The sequence below is a fragment of the Boleophthalmus pectinirostris genome, unplaced genomic scaffold, assembly GCF_026225935.1.
Source record: "Boleophthalmus pectinirostris isolate CB_2022bp ecotype Guang Dong unplaced genomic scaffold, ASM2622593v1 HiC_scaffold_4, whole genome shotgun sequence".
NCBI classification, from domain to species: domain Eukaryota; kingdom Metazoa; phylum Chordata; class Actinopteri; order Gobiiformes; family Gobiidae; genus Boleophthalmus; species Boleophthalmus pectinirostris.
In genome coordinates, this window is record NW_026571353.1 from 18,345,384 (window position 1) to 18,362,000 (window position 16,617).

The 16,617-nt window shown below is 37.6% G+C and overlaps 3 protein-coding genes across 3 annotated transcripts; all 3 read left to right on the forward strand.

Annotated features, from left to right (window-relative positions):
- The first annotated feature begins 526 nt into the window (after nucleotides 1–526).
- lztr1 (leucine zipper like post translational regulator 1) lies at nucleotides 527–6,302 on the forward strand. Its single transcript, XM_055161705.1, has 19 exons — nucleotides 527–1,072; nucleotides 1,153–1,215; nucleotides 1,384–1,440; nucleotides 1,511–1,590; nucleotides 1,677–1,785; nucleotides 1,920–2,003; nucleotides 2,173–2,230; nucleotides 2,320–2,459; nucleotides 2,541–2,742; nucleotides 2,860–2,970; nucleotides 3,065–3,157; nucleotides 3,251–3,346; nucleotides 3,417–3,585; nucleotides 3,673–3,842; nucleotides 3,923–4,206; nucleotides 4,679–4,828; nucleotides 5,111–5,216; nucleotides 5,338–5,418; nucleotides 5,736–6,302. Exons 1-19 carry the CDS (start codon nucleotides 903–905, stop codon nucleotides 5,850–5,852), a joined length of 2,340 nt encoding a protein of 779 aa, XP_055017680.1. The 5' UTR covers nucleotides 527–902; the 3' UTR covers nucleotides 5,853–6,302.
- A 127-nt stretch (nucleotides 6,303–6,429) lies between these two features.
- Nucleotides 6,430–8,151, forward strand: cldn26 (claudin 26). Its single transcript, XM_020920876.2, has one exon. The coding sequence runs from the start codon at nucleotides 7,500–7,502 to the stop codon at nucleotides 8,148–8,150; it is 651 nt and encodes a 216-aa protein (XP_020776535.1). The 5' UTR covers nucleotides 6,430–7,499; the 3' UTR covers nucleotide 8,151.
- A 3,534-nt stretch (nucleotides 8,152–11,685) lies between these two features.
- LOC110156759 (apoptosis inducing factor mitochondria associated 3) lies at nucleotides 11,686–16,597 on the forward strand. Its single transcript, XM_055161706.1, has 19 exons — nucleotides 11,686–11,823; nucleotides 12,322–12,535; nucleotides 12,688–12,797; nucleotides 12,893–13,002; nucleotides 13,097–13,141; nucleotides 13,230–13,326; nucleotides 13,429–13,541; nucleotides 13,705–13,791; nucleotides 13,862–13,953; nucleotides 14,023–14,153; nucleotides 14,224–14,339; nucleotides 14,490–14,561; nucleotides 14,685–14,748; nucleotides 14,919–14,995; nucleotides 15,069–15,186; nucleotides 15,254–15,352; nucleotides 15,504–15,579; nucleotides 15,681–15,785; nucleotides 16,177–16,597. Exons 1-19 carry the CDS (start codon nucleotides 11,793–11,795, stop codon nucleotides 16,214–16,216), a joined length of 1,797 nt encoding a protein of 598 aa, XP_055017681.1. The 5' UTR covers nucleotides 11,686–11,792; the 3' UTR covers nucleotides 16,217–16,597.
- The last annotated feature ends 20 nt before the right edge of the window (nucleotides 16,598–16,617 follow it).

Consider the following 16,617-nt stretch of genomic DNA (forward strand, 5'->3'; position numbering starts at 1 on the left):
AATCATAGACTTATGTATGCTTATACAGTGTGATTGGTTCTGTTGACTGTCAGAGTTCTGTAGCCTACATTAAATTAACTAGTTTGGATTATAAAATGTTTCCTAATGGATGAAATATGGGCCATAAATAAAGAACGTGAAAATAAAATAGTTGCTACTGGATCATTGCTGTCACCTAGAGATCAAACACATGGCATCCATCTGAATATATTGGGCACATAAAAAGTTATTTGATTAAATCACAGTGATTGCTAGTTTGAGGTACAAAGCATGAACTTAATTTTCTTATAAATTTATCATAAATGTGTTTCAATTTAACTAGCATTCGGTCTTGTAGACCTTATAATATCATATCATATAAATATCGTCTGTACATTTAAGTACTTCTAAGTAGTTACAGCATGATGTAAAAATAAGATGTATTAATCATAACTATATTTTACAGGCATAGATCCATGGGTTAATCTATAACCTGATTTATTTTATTTTTAAGATCAACAGGAAGTCTCAAGTCTCAGTGCGGGGGCGTGGCCGGGCGACTCCGATGGCAGCCGCTGTTATGCTAGATTGTTACTACATGTTCATGTAATTTGTGCGAATACAGAATAACACAAGTATGGAAATGTTTGCGGAATATGCAGATTTCTAGTTTTACCTGGGCAAAATGCGCAAATACTTTTAGATTTCAACAGCTTGGCTCTTCTGCAGTCCTACTCAATTTAGCCAGTTAGCTAGTAAGGAGCAGGAGGTAGGAGTTTATTTTACATCGTATTGTCAGTATATCTTATATTAAATTTTGTGTAGGCGTATGTGCAATCATCAGCTCATGTGACATTGTTTAGCTATTTGCAGGGTTGACATTTGTTAGAGCTGCGCCCTGGTGATGACTGAAACATTTTTGGATGCGTTCACGATCCACGATGAGTTGTAAATCTACCAAAGTTGCGCCTAGTGTAGATTTTGATCACAGTTGCTCTGACAGTGTGGAGTATCTGACCCTCAATTTTGGACCTTTTGAGACTGTCCATCGTTGGAGAAGACTTCCTCCTTGTGATGAGTTTGTAGGCGCCAGGTAATCTTACAGTCTTACAATCTTAGCATTGATTAAGGAAAATAATTGGTTTTCACCGATGATTCATTATTTCTTTTTAGACGAAGCAAACATACTGTTGTGGCCTACAGAGATGCAATATACGTTTTTGGTGGAGACAATGGGTAAGAAACAGTAAATCATTACCCTGATAAACAAAACATATGGCCTAACATTTAATAAGTGATGCAAAGTTTATATGCAGTACTGTTACAAAACATACTAATGGCGTAGTATTAAATGTTTTGTCAGTGCCTAAAGTGAAAAATAGTAAAAGGCTTATGTACCAATAGGAAAAATATGCTAAATGACCTACTTCGCTTTGATGTCAAGGACTGTTCATGGTGCCGGTAAGATCACATAATGTCTGTTTTTGTTGATGGTATTTATGTGTCAAAGTAATGTGCATTACTTTTGTAGAGCTTTTACCACTGGAACCCCACCTGCTCCCAGATATCACCACTCTGCTGTTGTGTATGGAAGCAGCATGTTTGTCTTTGGTAACTTTTCACATTAAGTAGTTCAGATAAATCTACTTGATCTACTTTTTGGCTTAAACGTTTCCTTGTAACATTTAATCTTTTAGGGGGCTATACTGGAGACATCTATTCCAATTCAAACTTGAAGAATAAAAATGATCTTTTTGAATACAAGTTTGCCACCGGGCAGTGGACTGAATGGAAGGTTGAAGGAAGGTAAACAACACTTTCTGTTTGTTTGCAACATTCATTTTTTGGTGAAATCCATTTAAAACAGTTAGCCATTTTCAGAAGTGACTTAACCTCTTGACCACAGATCCAAAGTAAACACTTGTCTGTTATGTTTGTAGCTTGCCCGTGGCTAGGTCTGCACATGGAGCCACAGTTTACAATGATAAACTCTGGATATTTGCTGGCTATGATGGAAATGCAAGGTATATTATAGTTTTCATTTCTCTATCCCCATAATTCTGTTTTAATTATTTTTAGTTCAAATTTTTTGTGTTTAAAGTTTTTCTGTATATATATATATATATATATATATATATATATATATATATATATATATATATATATATATATAATTTTTTTGTGTGTGTTTAGGTTGAATGACATGTGGACTATAAGCCTTCAAGACAGAGAACATGCCTGCTGGGAAGAGGCCAGTAGAAGTTTTATAATGATTTTACTAAAAAAATAAAATAAAATAAAAAACATTGTTACTTTATTATTGGTGTTTACTCTCTACAGATTGATCAGAGTGGAGAGATTCCACCATCTTGCTGCAACTTCCCTGTTGCTGTTTGCCGGGACAAGATGTTTGTGTTTTCTGGTCAGAGTGGAGCCAAAATCACTAATAATCTTTTCCAGTTTGAGTTTAAGGGACATATGTGAGCTGCATTTCATTTGGTATATTACGTACAATAATATTTGTCTCCTGATTTACTACTTTTAATTTGAACTTGTCTAAGGTGGACACGTATCCCAACTGAGCACTTGCTGCGGGGCTCACCCCCTCCTCCACAGAGGCGCTATGGTCACACCATGGTTGCTTTCGATCGGCATCTCTATGTGTTTGGTGGAGCTGCTGACAACACCTTGCCCAATGAACTGCACTGCTATGATGTGGACTCTCAGACCTGGGAAGTAATTCAAGCCAGTATGGACAGTGAGGTGTGTATGTAGTTAGGGTAGTCCTGCACAACTTTTTCAGATAAAAACAAGCTATTCTCTGTTGCACTGCAACTGTACAAAATATTTTATTTTGTGTCATGTTTACGTTGTCATCAGATGCCCAGTGGAAGGCTGTTCCATGCTGCAGCTGTCATTCAAGATGCCATGTACATTTTTGGTGGCACTGTGGACAATAATGTGAGAAGTGGAGAGATGTACCGATTCCAGGTTTGTGTTTCTCGTAAATGTTTTTGATTTAAATAGATTTTTTTAAACTCTTTCCAGCAATCGGATATTTTCAAATGCTTTTTCTTGTTTGCAGTTCTCATGTTACCCCAAGTGTACGTTGCATGAAGATTATTGTAGACTTTGGGAGAATCGGCAGTTTTGTGATGTAGAGTTTATCCTTGGAGAGGTAAACCTGTTATTAATTCAAATTTCAATGATGCAAAAACACATATACAACTTTAAGAAAGATCAAACATTATTTTTGTGTTGTAAATTGCAGCGGGAACAGAGGGTTTTGGGACATATTGCCATAGTGACTGCAAGATGCCAGTGGCTCCGGAAAAAAATTCTACAGGCTCGGGATAGACAGCGATCGGTAAGACAGTTTAAATGATTAAATGCATTTGAAATTATTACTATCAATTAGAATATTATGTTATATGTAGAAAAGTAAGCAGGATAGTGAAGAAACTGATGAGGGGGCAACCCATGGTCCAAAGGATATCCCTGGTGGGAGCCGGCTGCTCGAGGTTCACATCAGAGAGGCAGAGGCCCAGCCCTTTGAGGTCCTGATGCAGTTTCTTTACACTGATAAAATCCAGTACCCACGTAGAGGTATACTTACAGATCAGTCTATGAATGTGTTGCTTTTCCCAAAACATTCAACTTCTAGATCTAAATAAATCTTTTCTCCTCTAAAAGGTCATGTGCAGGATGTCTTGTTGATTATGGATGTGTACAAGCTCGCCTTGAGTTTTAAGTTGTCCCGTTTAGAGCAGTTATGTGTGCAGTATATTGAGGCTTCTGTTGACCTGCAGAATGTTCTTAGTGTCTGTGAAAATGCTAATAAATTGCAACTTGACCAATTAAAGGTAAAGCATTTTTTCTTTGGACATTGTAATCAAATGACTGTTAAATCAAAATCACTAATACACTCATTTTCTGTGTATAGGAACATTGTCTTAATTTTGTGGTGAAAGAATCTCACTTCAACCAGGTGATTATGACAAAAGAATTTGAACATCTGTCCACGCCTTTGATTGTGGAAATCGTTCGGCGCAAGCAGCAGCCCCCTCCTCGGGTTTATTCTGACCAGCCAGTGGACATTGGTACATCTTTGGTGCAGGACATGAAGGCCTATTTAGAGGGTGGTGGTCTGGAGTTCTGTGACATTATCCTACTGTTAGATGGACACCCTCGGCCTGCTCATAAAGCTATACTGGCAGCACGATCGAGGTAGGAATTACCTTGGCATACAAATGAAACTTAATTGCTGCTATTATGAAAATGTACATTTTCACACTGAATTTAATGCTTAAAGGTGCAATATGTAACATTTTGATTGGGTCCACCTTCTTGCTCCTATGGATATGTCATCACTCTACCTGGAATGTTCTATAGTATGACATTAAACAGCTATACCTTACATTTATTAAATTACAGGTGGTTTTATAGCTCAAAAATACCCATGAAAACAGGCGTTCTGGCTCACAGTCAGAATCTGACCTGTGACTTAATCTGGTTTGGTCTCCATGGAGATACAGTAGTTTAATACCATACTGTGAGACATTCCAGACAAAGCAATAACATCTCCAAGGAGAAAAGCATTTGATGAACCATCCACCAGAAAAGTAAAAAAAAAAGTTTGTTTAAATCAAATCTGAATGATAGTATGTTTTTGTCACAGTATTGTACTTTGTCTCAACAGCTATTTTGAAGCCATGTTTCGCTCCTTCATGCCTGAAGATGGTCAGGTCAATATATCCATTGGAGAGATGGTTCCGAGTAAACAGGCTTTTGATTCCATGCTGCGCTATATTTACTATGGAGATGTCAATATGCCTCCAGAGGATTCTCTGTATCCTTCTCCCTCTGAATTTAAAAAAACATGATGCAGTTGATTTGTATTTGAACAATTACCATAAATGCATCCGGTATTTCTAAGCGTAAAGATTTTGTTCAGGGCAGTTTATTTATAGAAATATTTCAAAAAGGCTAAGACAAACAATGTACATAAAGTCTGGAAAAAATTAATATTCAGAGGTTTAAGGTTATGATGCCTATATGTAAAATAGAAATGCAATTTTTGTGATAAGCAATGTTGAAAAAAGACATAGTGGTCCTTAACTGAACTAAACAGCTATTTGTTTGCAGCACCGTATTATTACGGATTTTCCAATAACCGCCTCCAGGCCTACTGCAAACAAAATCTGGAGATGAACGTGACGGTGGAAAATGTGTTGCAGGTATTTGTGTTTTGAACTTCTTGCTTGACAATGGCATTATAACTTCATCACAGACTTCATCAGAGCCATGCACAGTATGGCGCTGGTTTGCAAGTAGTATTTTGTTGTTTTTCTACTTCAGATTTTGGAGGCGGCTGATAAAACTCAAGCTCTAGACATGAAGAAGCACTGTCTCCACATTATTGTGCACCAGTTCATCAAGGTGGGTGGGATTGTATCTGGAGCTCTTGCCGTTTGTTGCCCACTCATTGCAGCTGAGCTAACCCACTAGCTCTGTCTTCTATGCGGGATACCGACATTTTTGGAATGGTGTTTTACAGCTAGGCCGGCTGAACAAGCACCTATAACAAAATGGGACACTTTGATTATTCCTCATTATATAAAGCTTCCCAATGCTTACCCCATCTTTACAGACCTTAATCAACTTTTTGTTTTTGTTCAAACAGCACCCCTTTTATTTAGTCTGCCGATATTCTGTTTATGGTTTATTTATTTCATTTTCCTCTCCCCTTTCTAAAGGTATCCAAGCTCCCCAACCTACGATCCCTCAGCCAACTGCTGCTTTTGGACATCATTGAGTCTCTAGCTACTCACATATCAGACAAACAATGTGCCGAGATGGGATCTGACATTTAAGATGACTTAGACAAACCAGTAAGCTCTGATTCCTCTTGCTCTTCAAAGCTATAAGTGGCCCTTACTTCAGTCATTCCTTTGTCTCAAGCTGCAGTATTTTCCTTTATGTTTGACCTTGCATGTTGTCATATTTTTTAATTGATTATTCTCTGTCCTTCACGTCATAAAAACCTCAATCATAAAATGTAACATTTCTTGTAGAAATTAGCATTTTTTTTAAAGACTGCATTTATTTGCATCTCCAATTCAACATGTGTGACCTAAATGTAAGGAATTTTATGTATATTGTCTCTAAACTAAAGCCATTTATTATCCTGTTATTTGTTATTTATATTAACAGATATCGCCTATGACTGACGCTTTTTGCATTTATGTATTGAGTGACATCAGTGTGTTGTATTAAGTGTATAGCGATCTATTTATAGCCTTATTAAAACAATTATGCATTTATTTCTTGTCTCCTGATTTTACAATGACATGTTTATTTTTATAGGAGACTCAGAGCAAGCCCAGGCAAGAGCAGGGCAGGATTTGATTCATGATAGTATGACTGAAGGAAAGGTTAGATATCATCATATATACACATGTAGGACACACCCTACATACATTTTTTTTGAGACTGGTATGCACATTTTTATAGGCACTGTATTTTAAAAGCAAAACATAGTGCATTTTGTTAACAGATTAAATTAGGAGTGTGTTTTAATCTAATTAACTAATGAATTGTCATTATTAAAATCATATAATTTATAAATAATTATTTACATAAGTGTGAAATAGTTACTCTAGATTAATGTAAATTTTTACCTGTGATTCAATGACCAGAGTCTATCTGGTTTCTGCACAACCTGAAAAAGTTTAGGTTAATCCAAGACCTTCCATCAAATGAGTCTGTCCTTCAGGAGTTTCAGATTCCACAAGCTACAGATCTGACAGATAAGCCCAGACAATGACCCTTGTTAAAGATAAATTAAGTACTATATTACACAATATGTACAAAAACTATGTTTACAGAATATCTTATCACTGTCATTAAGTTTTTCCCTTCCCTTATGTTCTACAGGACCTTGTAAAGCTCTGGAAGTAACTTGTGTTGGACCTTTGTGAGAACCAAATTTCAAGCACAAAGCGCTATTCATGACACTTGATGCCTCCTATAACCGGATTTATGTTAGGGTGGTAATGTGTTTAAATAATTTGTCTTGAATATGTTTCATTTTAGAATATTTTCAGAATGTTACGGAATAGCCAATTTAATCAAAAATAGCCAGTGGAGACATCCCAGATCAGCATCAGGGCTTTTGTGTATTCAGCAGTGGCCAACTTGCTCATGTTTCATTCATTTAAGCTTTTACTTGTATGCACGCTGCACTGAATCCCTTTGGACGTATCCAGTTTCATCTAAAAACAGTCTTCCTTGTTCACTGTCCAGATATTTAACACTGAAACAAAACAGTGTGTCTCTTGTCATGCCACAGTGCTTGGCTATGTCCCTCTCATCAAGTGCATTTTTGGACTGGTGAGTGGGCTGTCCAAGTTGGTCCTGTTACGTTAGTTTTAAAAGGTTTTCTGGAGCTTCCATTTTAGTCACTGACTTGCATCTTTAGAATAAAGACTGTATGAGTGTGGCTTCATTCACTGGAGAAGATGGTTTTCCTCACTCCCAAAATAATGCAAAGAACTGCTCTATTTGTGACATTTGGAGGTTTTGTCACTTCTTTGATGACCATGTTTATACCTTTTTGGAAAACGATGAATTCAGATTTAAATGAAATGGAGAACTGGTTTTCAGGATTGTTCCACATGTGTCTCTATACCGAAGAAGTAGGAATTCAATGTAAGGCTTATGAATCGATTTTGGCGCTGCCTATGGACCTCCAGATCTCCAGAGTGCTCATGTCTGTATCCATTGGAACAGGTGCCTTTTCCATGGTGACTGCATTTCTTGGTCTGGAAGGAGTGGAGATTTTCCCACCTGGGATTAAAAGAGGACTGCTTATCTTTAGCGGGGTGCTGACATGGGTCTCTGGCCTCACTACCCTGGCCCCTATATCAATAGTGGCCTATACGACTGTGGTTGAATTTTGGGACGAGGGCTTCCCTGATGTGATGCCTCGCTGGGAGTATGGAGAGGCTATGTTCTCTGGATGGTTTGGCGGTTTTGCTCTTGTCATCGGAGGGACACTGTTCTTTATTGCTGTGTGCATGGCTGACTTTGATCAGAGCATTCAAACTGTGCCTGGCAGTCCACTGGTGAAGCAACGGACACAGAATTATCTCAAGACTGAGATGTTATAAATTGATTTAAGTTAGTTATTTTCTGTATTTAGCAGTTTTAACTATGCACTGTAGTCATTGTTTATTTTTACGTCCTGTTATGATTGCATACATCTTTTCTTTGTGTGCAGTCATTTTAAAATAATTAGTACAAAATGTACACTGGACAAGTTGCATTCCGCTACTCACCTCATTTTTATGTGATGCTTTGCTGAATCGCATAATCTTATCCATATACCAGTCTAGGCCCTAGACTTATTTACAGATGCTAACAGCGTGCTTGTTTTTTTTTTCTCATGAAGATGTGATAGATATACTGACATGATATATTTGATATATTTGTCACACCAAGGTTAGTCAGTTAGATTTGCATGTGTTGCACTCCCTTTCATTTCACTTGCATATTTTTACATGTGAAACAATTAGGTATAAGTTATGGATGAAGAAAAAACAGGCTGACCCTTCCCTGAGTACAAAGACTAAATTGTTCTTACACCTTTATTTAGGTCTGAGGTATACAACTTTTCATTTGATATATTGAACAACTGTAACACCCCATTGTAACATCAAGCATGTTGTTTTCACGCTGTTTAAGTGCGGGAATATCGCAGGACTTAATTTCTATAAAACTCTATATACATTTTAATCCTGCTTCAATCTCACCCCCTGAGTGAAATAATGAGTTACTGCATCACCCACTCCCTACTGTACATTGAATTCAGTAAACACATTGAAAAAAAAACTGATTATTTAATCTGAATCGTGTTTTACTGTGAATGACATTGTTAATATTGTCCACATTTTATGCACATTTGACATAAGTAGAAAGTATTTCAGGGGAGGGAAACAAATATTAGATGGGGCTTAACTGGCAACATTAGACACGTGGAGTCGAAGCTGACAGGGCGCGTGGGGGTAAAACGTAGAAAGAGTTGGTAAAATTACAGAGAGGAGGGGTGAGAAACTAGAGAGAAATCATGCTGTGCTAGCATCCCCTCAGCAACTCCATCAATACTGCACACAGCTGAGAAACTGGCAAAGGTCTTCTGTGCGTCCGTGCTGCATTTCCGAAACACCAGCAACTCCCACGACCGGTTTACCGTGTCCTGCAACTGGACGTGGCACAAACGAAAGGAGCACTGAGAAGCCGGTGGTTTTCTGTTCTCTTTGAAAACAAAACCAATCTCTCATCTTGCTCTGGGATAGGGGTTTCAGGGACGTGCTAATATGCTACCGTGCTCTGCGGTGGAAGCTGAAAACCGGGGAGTTTGACTGTAGTGAACCTGCTCCATGCGCCTCGACACTGGTAAGACCATTTACGCAATTCATCAAGATGGTAAATTTAATTTAATGCGTCAAAGAAGTAGTTTCACTCCATATACTAATCATAGCGCCACACTGACAGTGTTGATTTTAAATTGGCTGTTGAGGTCCAGGTAAGCATTTTCTCTGGAGAGCTGTGGCGCTGTTTACTCTCGATTTAACGCAGGAGCACTGCAGGGTGCATTAAAACAATGAAGCGCTTTAAAGTAGACGAAACGAATTAAATATATTTAAACACAAAATAATGCCATTTTATTTAATTGACGTTCACTAACTAAGGACACATTAATGTTTTTCCCCACTGGGGATTATATAGGCCTAAAATAAAGAAGGCTATGAAAAGGCTGCTCAAAAATACATACAAGTTTTCTACATCCTAACTTTGATGGGGTATTTGTTATTCAGTTTAATTTAGAGGAAAATGGGCAAATAAATTATGTAATTATATATAAGATTTATGAGTAGGCTACTTTATTTATATCCTACTCCAGTTTCTTAATGGGGATTGTAGCAAGACATAATCCATGCTTCATTCCTTTGTAGTGTGCTGCACGTAACCCGTTAAACAGCAAGTTAAACTTTATAGCAATTTGAATTACCAAAATGTATTTTATAAACTACAATTTTAAAGCCAACTTAACATGATTTGCCTCTTAATAAATGCTTTATGTAAACAAAATCTTTAACCAGTAACTACACACATCCCCAGTGAACTCAAGTCCTACTTGGTTAATTATTCTACACATATTGGAACTAGACTTCTTTGTATTTAAGTGTGTTCAAAGCAGGGATTTAAACTGTGGCAAGTGATTTAAGAGCATGATGGAAAGATGGCATCAGTTATGACACAGGGTCTCTGGACTCTAATTGTTAGACATGACCTGGTCTGACTTTACTTATAGTCTCTATTTATCTTTGTTGTCATTTTATAGTTTGTGTGTTTGGAAAGCAATAGAAAACAGTAAGCCTGAATCAGAACGAAGCCACATGGCACCCAGCATTCCTGTTTTTCAGTCTCTATTGACCAGACAGCTCATCACCAATCAGGGGCTTGGCTGTTAAATCTCCCCAACATTCCTGTAACAGGTATTACATTTCGAGGGAAGTGAGTGAAAGTGACAGCTTGTTTGTAACAAGGATTATTAGCACTGCTTGGGGACAGGCCCAACAGTGAGACTGGGATCTGCGTCATATGTTGTGAGAACCAAATCTTCTTAGCCTACTTTAGTTATACTTTGAAATATCATTCCACACTTTGGCGGGCTTTTCTAAGGCAATGTGTTGACTTTATTTGATTGTTATTGTTTAGAAAATAGATTTAGTATCTGAAACTACATCAATTAATTAATCAGTATTGAGTAAAGATAATACAAAGCTTTAGGATTTTTTAATATGTAGATGCAGAAATTATTAGTATAAACAGTTTGTCTGTAGACATAGTTTGGGTAAAGCTTTCCACTTGAGGTTGAACTTTGCAGTTCCAGTGGCCCATTCGACTCTGTTCTCTTCAGTTCAAGGACATTACGATGTGCTCAGAATATCAATCAGCCGCTTCAGCTGTTTACCCAATGGGATAATTTGGTGATGCATTGGGATTGCTCCTGGCCCCATGCACCTATCTGGTGCCTCTGTGGATCTAACCCACAGCATTAACTGTAAGAAACTGTATGTGGTGGTGAAATACCAGGGCAACATAGCAACAAAACCAGAGGAATTTTGAACATCAGGGGCCTCCTGCTTTGCTTAAGGTGGCCTGTGATGAGAATGTTTATAGGTGTCAGTGCTGTTAATTTTTAACAACTCCTAATGCAATATGCATGAATGAAGGTAATGTGTGGAAATGTTCCTAATCAACACAGGTCTTCGAGGAGGCTTTGAGAAGTATGTTTCATGCCACATGTCACACACTACATCATTTTAGCCAAGGCTAATTCTTAATGCCTGTCCCTAGTTAGCCTTTATATAAAACACAACACTGCAAAAAGTCCTCTGACAATACAATATAGTACAAAGAAAATATATGTAGTGGTGGTTATAGGGGCTGATGGTGGAGACTGGTAGCTTCGCACCAGTCAGTCTATCCCAGAGCAACTGTCACTACAGAACTGAGTAAATGAATAAATAATGCACAAATTGTATGTAAGACTAATACATTCATATCATTATTACTCTCATAAAATAGGTCAAGTGGAGGAGCTGATATGTGTGATGGCCAGTGTGAATCCGTTGGTCTTCAGACCTTCATCTTTGTGCGAGCAATCCTTCTGTAGCAGGTGGAGCTGCCACTAGGGTGTGAGCACACCCCACCTCTTCAGGGATTCTCTCCATACTGGGCCCAACATGGGAGGATGCTTCTCCAAACCTAAATCAGGCAAATGCTTTCAATGATATCCAGTTTTGTATTTATTATATTGATATCTTGTATTTATATTCTTACATTGTTTTATTATACCTACTATTATATTATGTGTTGCACTCCATGTTGTCCCACTATTTTGTGGCAATCTCTTCATGCTGTAAAGCCTTTTCTCTTACAATCACACTCACCATTATGATTTTCCACTGATTTTAATTAAGACTTGCTCAGCAGGAGAAAATTCCTGCCAGATTTTCTCTGCAAGAAGTAGAAGATCAGCACATTTTTCAGCCAAACAGATAGAGGCCCCTGTTGAAAAGAATTGCACAACCAATTTTAGTAATGAAATAAGTCCAATTAAAGAAGCTCAGTTGTACTTATTTACCACAGGAGTGTATCAACCCCCAAAAAACAGGAGTTTCATTTTTGTTCTAGCATAATAGTCTCCAGAAAGGGATCTTTCTTGTTTGGAATTTTCAATACTCTAAAATGATGTTGAATGTGTTGATGCAGTTGAAGTCAAAGTGGAGCTCTCCCTCCTGGACAAAGAGAAGGAGGTGGATGGATTGTCGCCCAATGGTAAAGCCAGTCCGTTTGCTGAGTGCCGAGCAAATGGCGCTTTGGGACATGGCTCGGACGATGAATCTACTGCTCTGCCCCTGTACCACAAATCAAAGGACTATGTGGAGGCATCAGTTTGTCATGTCAAAGACTTAGAAAATGGACAGTAAGAAGGAATTATCTTTATTAATTTGCATGCCAGAGGTCAGAGGATACATATGAAAGAAAAACATCCATGTTTATTGTCACTTAATATGATGTTATATGATGTTATTATACATCTTTATATATTAATTTATTTTTTTTGTTTAACTCCAGGATGCGGGAAGTGGATTTAGGAAGTGGCAGAGCTTTATTGATCAAAGAACATGGGGAGTTTTCAGCTATGGCCCACAAATGTCCTCATTATGGAGCACCTTTGGTAAAAGGTACTTTATAGTGTGTATTCTTGCACATATATATAAAAGACTTTGCAGTTATGTATCAGTAACTTTATAATCTTAAATTAATTCATCTCTCAAAGGTGTACTCTCAAAAGGACATGTCCGTTGTCCTTGGCATGGTGCATGTTTTAACATTGCTACTGGAGACATTGAAGACTTTCCTGGCCTGGATAGCCTGCCCATTTTTCAGGTAATGCTTCCCACTAGGTCTCTCAGCTTCTGATGAAGTGTCTTATGAACATAAAGTAGTGTGTACACATGGGTCTTGTCTGTCTTTGCTCCAGGTCAGAGTTGAAAAGGACAAGGTGATCATTTGTGCAAACAAACAGGTAAAGGACAATCAGTGGAACAATTTACTAGACACATTAACATCACAATTGCATAATAATTACTGGTTATCTCTTTAATAAATTACAGGCACTCCAGTCACAAAAAAGAACTAAGCCTATGGCACGATGTTCAGCAGTCATAAACTCTAGCACTGGCTTCAGTCATGTGCTCATCATTGGCTCAGGTGAAAAAATATAAAGTTTCATAAATCAACTTTCTTCCATGTTTATTATTATAATTATTATTATTGTTATTATTTTATTTACTGTGGCGTGGACATTGGCAGGTCCAGCAGGTCTGGTGTGTGCCGAGACACTGAGGCAGGAGGGTTTCACCGATCGCATTGTAATGTGCACCATGGACAGACACCCTCCCTACGACAGGCCAAAACTGAGTAAGGTTTGTACACATCCACAATAACAATACTTTGATAGCTCCACTATTATGGGTGCTACGGTGAATCTAAAAATCTAAATGACTGCTTTATTTCAATAAAATAATTATTTATACCTATTGCTTAATATATTTGGTAAAAGAAAAAAAGTAATTTGTGACCCCTCAGTCTCTAGAGTGCACAGCAGAGCAGCTCAGACTGCGCTCCACAGACTTCCTCCAGAACCACGACATTGAACTGTTCACTGAAAAAGAGGTGAGACTTTGAGGCGATCAGACTAATGCATAGTATAAGATGATAAGTTATATTATTTCTATATTTTAAGGTTGTTGCAATAGATGTTAAAACACGAACAGTGACATTTGATGATGGTGTCAGGATGGAGTACAAGAAACTTTTTATTGCTACTGGAAGCAAGTAAGGACTACATATCAATAATAATGTAATAAGTATTGAAAGAATTACATGCAGACTTGTGCTTTTAAGACCCAGACCGATGAATTACAAAGGCAAGGATGTCAAGAATGTGTTTCATCTCAGAACCCCAGAAGATGCAAGTAGTATAGTGAGCCTGGCAAACAACAAGAATGCTGTAATTGTAGGAACATCATTTATTGGTGAGCTTTATTCCATTTGTTCCCCTTGTTTGTGCTCTGTTCTTTGTAATGATCTGTTTTGCATTGCCAGGTATGGAGGTGGCTGCTGCTCTCACTGACAAGGCCCACTCTGTCTCTGTCATTGGGATCGAAACTGTTCCCTTCAAAAAGGCTCTTGGGGAGAAAGTAGGGAAAGCCATAATGAAGGTAAAGACAACCTCGGGCTAAATTATGTTTTTTTTTGTTTGGTTGTTTTTTTTTTATCTAGTAGCAACATCAGCAATATTACATACAGAAAATATCAAACTTTTAAAAACAGATTAACATAATCTTATGCCTTATTTTCTGCTCTTGAAGCTCTTTGAGGCGAACAGAGTGAAGTTCTACATGCTTAACGAGGTGTCAGAGATGATTGGCCATCATGGACAGGTATTCACAATGTGAGAGAAAAAGCATCACCTGTAATGCACAGTATTTTAATATTCTGAAATAGTGAAAGTAAGTGTAAAGTTTACAGTAAGCATATATTGTTGACATTTTGCCATGATATAGTTAAAAGAAGTTGTCCTGAAGAGTGGTAAAGTTTTACGGGCAGACGTGTGTGTCATAGGAACAGGTGAGTACATCATGTGTATTTGTTGATGTGTGATTACATATGTATGTATGTAGTGATGTGTGATTACGTATGTATGTATGTATGTATGTGTGTATGTATGTCTATGTATGTCTGTGTATGTCTGTGTATGTCTGTGTATGTATATGTATCTATTATATGTGGACCTGCAGGATGTGTCCCTGCTACAGCCTTCCTGAAGCAGAGTGGGATCCACCTAGACTCTAAAGGCTTTATCACTGTAAATAAGGTATTTTACAGGCTTAACTTGACTTAAATGAATAGTGCCCATGAATCCTGTTTTCATTGTCTTCCTTTTGTAGATGATGCAAACAAATGTTGACAGTGTTTTCGCTGGAGGAGATGTGGTAATGTTCCCATTCCCTCTGCGGAACAATAAGAAGGTTAACATCCCACACTGGCAAATGGCCCATGTACATGGTATGTGTGTAAATGATTGAATCATGCTGCAATTGAAATTGCAAATCTGTTTTATTCTCATATACAGGACAAGTGGCAGCTCTCGGTATTATGGGAAAACCCTCAGAAATCAAAACAGTGCCTTATTTTTGGTCAGCTATGTATGGAAAGACTATTCGCTATGCAGGTAAGCAGTTGAGGAATGTGAACTAGTCTTATGTCTTACAGTGACTTTGTTAGTGCTGCTGAGCACCCTAATTGCTAGCTGGGGTAACAGCACTGCCATCTAGCGGTGAATGGTGAAATATAATTACTGAAACCCTTGTGTTCTTGTGCAGGTTTTGGTGATGGATTTGATGATGTCATCATACAAGGAGACCTCGATGAACTCAGATTTGTGGCATTTTATACAAAGTATATTTAATTTCTTTTTGCAAAGATGTTATTTTCAATGTAGTATTTCAAAAATTACTAAAGCCTTTAGTTTGTATCTTTTATCCTTTTTAAATCTGTAGGAGTGAGGAAGTGGTTGCTGTTGCCAGCATGAACTATGATCCTATTGTATCTCGAGTGGCTGAGGTCTTAGGATCTGGAAAGACGATTAAGAAACGTGATGTGGAGTAAGTCTCGAGTTAAATCTGGTCATACATATGAACACTGTTATTCTAGGTTGGTTTGTAATGATAATTATTAGAATATTAAACTAAATCACATAGTGTATCATATAATATCTAGAGAGAGCGAGAGAGAGGGAGACAGACAGAGAAACAGAGAGAGAGAGACAGAGAAAGAGAGAGAGACAGAGAGAACTATACTTTATAGTAGCTGTACTTTGCAATGCTGGTTGTCATTTTCCCTTTTTGTATCTCTTTTGTAATTATGCATCACAAGGATGTTAGCACGACTTGGCAAGTATGAACAATGAAATAATATATATTAGTATTTTCTATTTCCAGCATAATTAAATAGATATATACATTTTATATTGTGATTGCCTGACATGTCTTTCAGGACTGGAGACATTTCTTGGTTGATAGATAAAGGCTCTTAATAACTTCATCTCTGATCAACTGAAGTTCCAAAGTGGACCATGGGACACCTCACTTGGATATTTATGGTGCTGAGACACTGAGCGAGCAGCTATCCAGACCTACAAACTAATTCACATACAGCAATGCATGTTCCTGAAAAACTATGAACCAAGAAAATGGATTTGATTCTTTCTCTACATTGTTACAATGCTGTGTTTAGCAGTAAGCTATTGCAGCATGTTGCTTCAAGATGCATCTACCTGAACAATTTGTGTATAAGAAGCCAGAGATGGCCATTGGCATTTTTGTACATATTTTTTTTCTGTGTAAAACATGATAACTGCACTGCAACTAAATAGGGACACACAACATGAGATGGATTTTAATAGAAAACATTCAAAACAGAGCATAGATTTGCATG